Consider the following 8,838-nt stretch of genomic DNA (forward strand, 5'->3'; position numbering starts at 1 on the left):
GGCATAAGGGGGATAAATGGTAATGGAAAGTATGCAGTAAAAAAATTAAATACTCACACAGGATATGTTTATTGATTTTAGAGATAGGAAGGGGGAGAGAGAGAGAAAGAGTGATCAGTTGCCTCCCATGTGCGCCCCGACCAGGAATCAAGCCCACAACGCTTTGGTGTAGAGGATGGTGCTCCAACCCACTGACCAACCTGGCTAGGGTGGGATCTCTTTTTAATGTGGGCGTTGGAGGACAGGACTCACACGTGCCTTGTAAGCTACAGTGTCTCCCACCTAGACACTGTAGTCCTCACCTTTGTGTAATCCCCTCCTTTTGAGGGGCCGTGGGGAATATGACTTGCTTTTAGCCAATAGAATATGACAGAGTGATAGGATGTCCCACCTGTGATTATGTTATGATATTTAAGATTCTCTCTAGAGATGCTCTTTGCTAGCTTGAGTCACCACCTGGCAAAGACTTCAGGCAGCCACTAGGACCTGAAGTGACCTTCAAGTGACACTCAGCAAGAAATAGAAGCCCTCAGTCTCATAACTCCAGGGAAATGAATTATCTCACTGGACACATAAAACCAGTTTAAACCATGTCAATCACTTACACCTCTGGGGCCAGGAAGGATTTAAGAAGAGGATTGGTGCCAAGGCAAACCAGATGTCTGACCTTGAAGGGGATGACTGCTGCTCTGAGGGTGGATGTATGACAGGGAAATGTGGCTCGATACAGACTTCTTTAGCTTCACCATCTGCCTAGGTCCTGGCCTAGGCAGTATAGGAGTGTCTCTCTATGCTTCTTGCCTATATATTTTCAATACTTAATATCTTCAGAATGATCTGATGGGGAGGGGTGTGTTTACAGGACCCAAGCATGGCATGAGAAGGATGGAACTCAGTCATAGGCTCCCTGAGAGGCCCTCTACTTTGATGTTAACCATAGCACTAGGCAGGCAAAACCCGAGAAAGCAAATCAGGGGCAGTTGCTAGACAGAGTGATAACTAAACCCAGGGGAAATTTGCATCCTCACCGAACTGAGCTCACCTTTGCTCCATAGTCCGAGTGTGTTCCTTCTAAGTGAGCTCTGGATCAGATGCAGAGCCTGGGCATTCCTTTCACATCTGCAGGAGAGATCAATAGAGGGACCTCGAGTTGTGCTAGGGAGGAGGCTAGGGACCAAGGCCAGGGTGGTGACCGGAGGAGGGGCCAAAATGCAGCCAGCATTCGTAACCCTCTTCGTGCCGCTCTTTGTCCTGCTGTTTCTGCTGGGACTCCTGGCCATTGGCTTCAATGTGGTGGTACTGACTGGAGACTGGAGGTGGCTTGGGAGGCTGCCCTGCTCCGACGTGATCCTCATCAGCCTGGGTGTCTCCCGTTTCTGCCTGCAGTGGGTTGGAATAGTGCACAACTTCTACTACTTCCTCCAGCTGGGGGAGTTCAGCAGGGGTCCTGTGTGGCAGCTCTTTAATTTCCATTGGACCTTCTGGAATTCAGCCACCTTCTGGCTCGTGCCTGGCTCAGTGTCCTCTTCTGCCTGGAGATCGCTAACCTCACCCACCCTACCTTCCTGTGGCTCAAGTGGAGGTTCCCAGGGTCAGTGCCCTGGCTTCCGCTGGGCTCTCTCCGGGTCTCCTGCATCGCCACCCTGCTCTCCTTTTGGGGAAACTGCACTGTGTATCAAGCATTCTGTATTAGAAAACTTTTATGGGAATATGACCTACAAGGAGTGGAACGGGAGGGTGGAAATTCTCTATTTCCTGCCCATGAAATCTGTCACATTGTTAATTCCTTGCTGTTTTTCTGGTCTCAACTGCGCTGTTGATTAACTCTGAGGAGACGCACTCGGACAATGCGGCAGAATGGCTGCAGCCTGCAGGACCCCAGCACCCAGGCCCAGACCTGAGCTCTGGAGTCGCTCATCTCCTTCTTTGTTCTTTGTGCTCTGTCTTTTGCATCCGTGATCATCAATGGTACAGGCCTCTTTACCACAAAGAGTGACTGGTACTGGCCCTGGCAAATTTTAATCTACCTGTGCACATCTTTCCATCCCTGTATCCTCATCCTCAGCAACTTCAGGCCTCGAGGGGTGTTCAGGCAGCTACTTCTGTTGGCCAACGGCTTCTGGTTGGCCTAGGTGGCATGGTTTCCTTATCCTGACTGCCAGGAGAGACTCAGGTGAGGATGACAGAACCACAGCCCACTTGTATGGAAATATCTTCATAGGTAGTATCTGCTGGATCATGCTCTGGGCTTCCTCCTTTGAAAAGGAGAGGAGGAGGGGACAGAGGTGGGTTCGGATGGGGTGGGGTGGAGGGATGGGGAGAAAATGCAGACAACTGTAACTGAATAACAATAAAAATTTTTTTAAAAAAAGGAAAGGAGAGGAGGAGAGTAAATCTGGGAACTCCCTGAGCATGATACCTTCCTTGGGGCACTATTAAAATGGGTCCTGTGGGTCTCAGAGAGCCAGACTTGTCCCGAAGGTCAGAATACAAAATTATGTGCTACTCTCTGTTTGTACCCTCTCTGTCGTGTGGGGGCCTTCAGCTAAAAAGTCTTGAGTAAGTGTGCTCTTACCTTGACAGCAGCACGGGGCTTTCAGAGAAAGCGCGTCTACGACTGCATCGGGGTGTGGGTGGGGAGGCAGCAGTCTCCACAAGGACAATGCAGCAGTTACTGCGAGGGGACAGCTGAGGGGGCCAGGGGCCAGGGCTGCGAGGTCTAGAAGCCCCTCCTTCTGACAAGGGCCTTTTCCTCTCACCTAACTTGGATTCTTCGGTTTCAGTTGTATTAAAACCACTGAAGGGTTTCTTTACACCACCCTCTCTTTTCTCATTAATATTGCCATTGTTCCATTTTCTCCTCTCTGAGGTCTGAGAGGTGGCCAGGCTTTTTCCATGTTTATTCTTCCTTTAGAATCTCACATTGTGATTTTCTCCTTGGACAGATTGTCTTTGGAACTTTTTCCCCTCAAGCAAATGTCACAAAGTCCCATGTGAGTTGAATAAACATGTACTTTAAAAAAAAAATTGCTTACTTATTTATTTTAGAGAGGGGAAGGGAAGGGGAAAGAGAGGAAGAGAAACATAATGTGTGATTGCCTCCTGCGTGCCCCCTACTGGGGACCTGGCCTGCAACCCAGGCATATGCCCTAGACCAGGAACCGAACCGGTGACCCCTTGATTTTCAGGCCGGCACTCAATCCACTGAGCCACACCAGCTGGGGCTACACATGTACTTTTTGTATTGAAAAACAAAGACTCAAGAATTTCACTTAGTGCTCCAAAACTACTTAACCTCTTTTTTTTTTTTGGAAAAAAAAATAAAAGAATCAGCCTATTAAATATCATCTTTAAATTTTTAAAAACAGTTTGTGCCAATTACTACGCAAATGTTTTTAAGAATAATTTTGTAGAAAACTTTCATTAGAGTTGGGTGCCTCTAAGGCAGGCTTAAAAGTTTTTGCTAAAAGACATCAATATGCAAATTTCAGAGACCAACTTGCAACTGGATTCCTGATAAGGAGAAATTTTAATCTCCTCTGAGGGTGAAAATAATTTCCTTATCAGTTTAGGGTGAGTTGAGGTGAATGTTGCTGAGTCGGTGAACTATAATTTTGGGGCAAATTATTCTACATTTTTATTGTAAACATTTATTTTTTAATAGGTGATACATTCACATGGTTCAAAATTCAAAATGTAGTTTTAAAATTTTTTAAATTACATTTGACACCCTGGCTGGTGTGGCTTAGTGGATGGAGTGCCAGCCTGTGAACCAAAGGGTCGCTGGTTCAATTCCCAGTCAGGGCACAGGCCCAGTCAGGGCCAGGTCCTCAGTAGGGAGCCTGTGAGAGGCAACCACACATTGACGTTTCTCTCTTTCTCTTTCTCCCTCCCTTTCTCTCTCTCTAAAAATAAATAAATAAAAAAAAATTACAGTTGACATTCAATATTGTGTTTGTTTCAGATGTACTCTTCCCAGTTTTTTGTCTGTCCTTCTAGAGATATTTTATTTTACAGCAGAAAACCACTAAAACCTAGCTAATAAACCAGTCAGCTAACTTAACGCACATTCAGTAGCTAACTGACCACTAACTTATTAACTACTTTCTCCCATGATTTTTTACATGAATGGTTACACAACATGCGTGCTGTTCTGCCGGACACAGACCGCCATGTAGCAGGCATGAGCCCTAGTGGCCAGTAGAAGGAGATTGCTCTGCACCCCCCACCCCCACCACTGCTAGCAAGAAGAGCTGGGCTCCACCTTGGGCAAAGGAGGTGGTCTTCTTCTCTGGGAGGAAGTGCACCAGCCTCGGGGGGTCCTGCTGGAGGTAGAGCAGATGCCTGCCACCAAGAGATTGCAGAGGAAGAAGTTCATGGGCAGGTACAGTCGGGGGTCCAGCCTGATCAGCCTGGCGATGAGAGCAGTAGGGTCAGCACATAGGCAGCCGCAAACAGGACAAAGCGTCCAGCATGGGTCTGCCTGTCACCAGAGAGCCACAATGGGACAAAGTCACCCACCCCCATCAGGCTGTCCCTCCTCTAGAAGAGGCGGGCTGGGCTGTTTCAGGAGGCAGTGTCAGAGAGGCCAGGGTCGGAATCAGAGTTCACAGTCTGTCCTGAACAAGGGGCCTGACGGAAGACTGTGAAGACCTGTATGTTTTCTCCATTAGACTCGGAGCTGCTCAAAGTCAGGGGTTTTTAATGATCTGTCTTTTTATGAAAAGATTCCTAACAAATGTTTCACATTAAAACACTTTATTTTGGGGGGGAAGCATGAATAAAAAGAGTTTAAAGGTCTTGAGGATTGTACTCTGATCCCAAGATGTAGGACTGGAATTCCCCTCTCTCCTTATTGCTCGGGCTGGGTCAGTGGTTCTTCCTGATTCCCCCACGAGGCAGGCTGGGCCAGTGACAGAGAAAAGTGCTCACTTGGTTCTCAGCCTACTGATTAAGCAAGCTTGGCCCTAGGTCGATAAGATCAAGGCCTCACTGCAGAACATCCTACCAGCATAATGATGTCCCAGCTTCATGCGACTACGCTGTTTCCTTGGTGAAATGCTGGCATTTATTTGAGTGTTAAAGTAAGTGACTAATAAAAGATACATGCGCACATCACCTACTTGCAGTGACGACATTTGGAAACTGCCGGTGCCCACGGACGAGGTCAGAAGGGGAGTGCCCCTACAAGCCCTCCGGTCACAGCACAGACACGTTTGCCCTGGGAGCCCCCCCCCCCACCCCCCCCACCCCCCCGTTTACCTTGCTGGCCTTTCACCTCTGTCAAAGGAAAAAGATGCCATTTTTTAAAATGATTTTATTTTTAGAGAGGGGGAAGGGAAGGAGAGAGAGAGGGGGAGAAAAACATCAATGTGTGGTTGCTCTCCTGTGTCCTCTACTGGGGACCTGACCCGCAACCCAGGTATGTGCTCTGACTGGGAATCAAACTGGCGACCCTTTGGTTTGCAGGCCTGCACTCAATCCACTGAGCTCCACCAGCTAGGGCTAAAGGTGCCATTTTTGTTGTGGTTGTTGTTAATATAAGTGTACTAAGCAATTTTATAGTCTTTATTTCTCTGTGTATTGGTAACAAGCCCCTCTGGCCCCCATTTCAATATTTGCCTCCTGTGCCTTTGCAGCGTGTGGCAGAAGGAAGCGCTGTGGTCTAGGAGGAGAATGAGGAGAGACTGCAGGGACGTGGACAAGAGCCCAGCTTCTGGAAAAGCCCATGTGAATGCCCATTAGGGAAAGCTTGAGAGGGGAGGAAAAAGCTCCAGAAAATAGAGTTTTCCTATGAAAATCCCACAGAGTCCATGGCGGGTCCCAGAGCAGTGCTTTCCACGTTGGCTTCACTTTGGAATCACCTGGGATGCTGTGAACACTCCAGAAGCCCAGACCAGGCTCCTGAGTAATTAAATTAGAGTCTCAGATGGGTGGAACCCAGACCTTAGCATAAATTTCCTCTTTCCCTGGGGATTCATTGTGAAGCTGGGTTTGAGAATCATCGCTTTAGAGGGAGTCTTGAGTCTTGCTTTTGAAGAGTCAATATGTGGTTTTTGAGAGAGAAATTGTTTTGAGACAAACTATAGAAGAGTTTTTGAGGAGGAAAGATCTTTTGGGCTAAACTTCTTATTCTTTGGTTGAAAAAGTTAAAGCTAAGAGAGTTTAAAGGATTTGCCTCAAAAGCCACCACAAAGCAGTGGAAATGTAATCCTGGATATCTTGCCTTTGGTGCGCCTAGTCTCCCCTTAGTCTCAGCTTTCTGAGGTCTGGTCCAAAAACAGCCTTCTAGAATCTCTAGGAACTAGTGGGTATCAAATGAGGTGACGTGTGAGAAAGCCCTAGGTTTCAGAGCATTTTCTGAATGAAAAGGATTTGTATTAAAGATATGAGAGATGGGCTATAGAATCCAATGAAATAGAAATGAAGACAATTCCACCGAAGTCTTTCTAACAGGGTTTGGAGACAGAGCTTACGGTTGGATGGGGCTGAAGAGGGCAGAGCAGCTGGATGCTATCTTCTGTCTTGCCTGGATAGTTGGAACCTACCCTTATCTGGCTGCCAGTGCTTCTGCTGCCAGACGGTGTCACTATAGAAAATGCTAAGAATAGAAACTGGCTTCTGTGCAATACTGAGCTTCTGAGCCCTGCACCTGGGTGGGAGCTTCTGGCTTTCCACCGAGCTTTTTTTTTGTCAGTATAGTAAGTAACCTAGCTTTAGTCCCCAAATGTGGCTCCTGAATTCTGAGAACAGCGACCAAAATTTTCACCATTGAAAAAAACAAAATGCGAAGCAGGAGTCACAAGAGAATGAAAGCTGCAAGGAACTTTTAGGGTCATTGCAACCTCATCATTTTACAAATGAGAAAACGGAGGCTCAGAGACCAGACATGGTTTGCTCAAGGTCATTCTGCCCGTTGGGAGCAGAGCTGGACCTGGATCGGGGTAGTGCTCCATCACGCCGTTATCCCGCAGAGCATGGGGGGCATCACAGCGGCAGTGGGCGGCAGCATCCCACAGAATGACACGTAGGGCAGGTGTGATTTATGGGGAGAGGGCAGGTCAGGAAAAGTATAGTGTTTGGGATGTTGCTCCTGGGGGGGCAGTCGAGGTGGAGACTTTGAATGGCCACAAAGTAACACAGGGAAACAGGTTGGAGAGTAGCTCGGACCTGGAGGGCCCGCTCACCGAGCCAGCTGACCTCTTTCCAGTCTATCTGTAAAAGGGAGACACCCACTTGACAGCTGAGTGAGCAAGGAGCCCACATACCCATCTCAGGTTTCTCAACAGCCAGGAAGCAGAGCTGGAAAATCCCTGCATGGAGCCCAGCTTTCACTTCCCCTTTCCAACACCTAATGCGCTGGAGGGTGGAGAGGGTGTTTGCTCTTTCTGCAGCGCCCCTGCCTGTCTCTGACAGAGCCTGGCACGCGAGCTGGTGGACTGACTCCCTGAGTGATGTCTATAGAGCAGCAGCTCCTTTGAAATTCATCCTCTCTGGAAAGTTCTGTGTGGAACTTTCCAGAGTCCCCTCTGTGAGAGCACCTCGGGGTGACTCCACTCAGAAGGGTCTCCTGGGGGACCAAACAGTTGTTTCCTCCTGGTTAGTAAGTGTCCTTTAAATACATCGAATCTCTCTTCAAAGACACTAAGACCAAAGCAAAAACAAAACCAAAAAAACTACACTCTGAAACTCAAACAATAGGACCAGCAGGAAAATATCTGGGACTCCTCTCCCCTTTTTCTAACCTGCAACTTTATGAATTGATGTCCTCTTTGGATAAACTGGATGAATGCACTTTTGCTGTGGAGAATAGAATACAATTATTACTTTATATACAAAAGATATGTTTTAATTATTATGATTAGAAGATATCAATAGATTATTGTCCCGACTCTGTCAGACAGCTGTAATATTTAGTTAGGTAAGGGCTACTTTATTCTGACTTTTAGAAGTTGTTCTCAAAAACATTTCTCTGGGTGAAATGATTGCTGCTTCACTTTATATTTTAGGGTGTGCAGACTTTTAATCGTTAATTGTGTGTTACCAGAGCAAAGCAAAAGTGTCACCAGAGGGGAACTGCAGTGCTTTCCTCGCACAGCTTGGCCCGTCTGGCGGTGTGTGCCATGATTTCTGGGCAAGCGTGGGCTCTTTACACACACCCCACCCCGTTTTCACAAGGAGATATCCTTAGGGCCGGCTGTGTAGAAAGGTGTGGAGTGGAGGTCCCGACCATTGGGCTTCTGCCCCCACAGCACATTGCAGAGGGCCACCCTCAGGATGATGCCTCATGACTCACACCCGGCCCAGGCTGCTCCTCAGGGGTGTGAGGGCCCTTGCTAGACCTTGGCTCCGAGTCCCTAAGTGAATTCCCTGCCCTGCTGAGCTGGGCCGGGCGTGCGTGTGTGTTGCATGGCTGACGTTTGCACTTCTGGTGAAGGCCAGTTTGGCTCCCTGCGCACTGTGAATCTTGTAACTCACAGCTCCCCGTCCCCTTTTCTCACTGATTGCAGGAAAGCTCAGACATATAGTTGTAAATTTCAGCAAGGAAATTGAATTTCATGGTGTAAATTTTGTGTACTTCCTTGACATCTAGTTCCTATCTGCCACTCCGTATATGTATTTTTCCAGTTTGTTTTCTGTAGGGTGTCTGTATTTCTAAGTTGTTGGAATTGACACTTTTTATACCAAGTTAGGACCAAAAACAGAGTCCAGAGGTAAAATTTCACTTCTCTCTCACCTCCAAAGATAGTAGTGTAGCTTGTGGTCATCCCACCTGCCCCCTTACACATGCACAAATACGCACACGCATACTCCTACAACAAAGTCAGTTCTAATGTT

General features: G+C 47.5%; 1 protein-coding gene across 1 annotated transcript; it reads left to right on the plus strand.

The window, feature by feature from the left end:
* The first annotated feature begins 1,209 nt into the window (after nt 1-1,209).
* On the plus strand, nt 1,210-2,132 carry TAS2R41 (taste 2 receptor member 41). The gene is given in 5 exon segments (XM_024572849.2): nt 1,210-1,504; nt 1,507-1,697; nt 1,699-1,790; nt 1,792-1,824; nt 1,826-2,132. Coding segments are annotated over 5 exon segments (918 nt in total).
* Nucleotides 2,133-8,838: the final 6,706 nt, after the last annotated feature.

The sequence above is a fragment of the Desmodus rotundus genome, chromosome 6 (assembly GCF_022682495.2).
Source record: "Desmodus rotundus isolate HL8 chromosome 6, HLdesRot8A.1, whole genome shotgun sequence".
NCBI classification, from domain to species: Eukaryota; Metazoa; Chordata; class Mammalia; order Chiroptera; family Phyllostomidae; genus Desmodus; species Desmodus rotundus.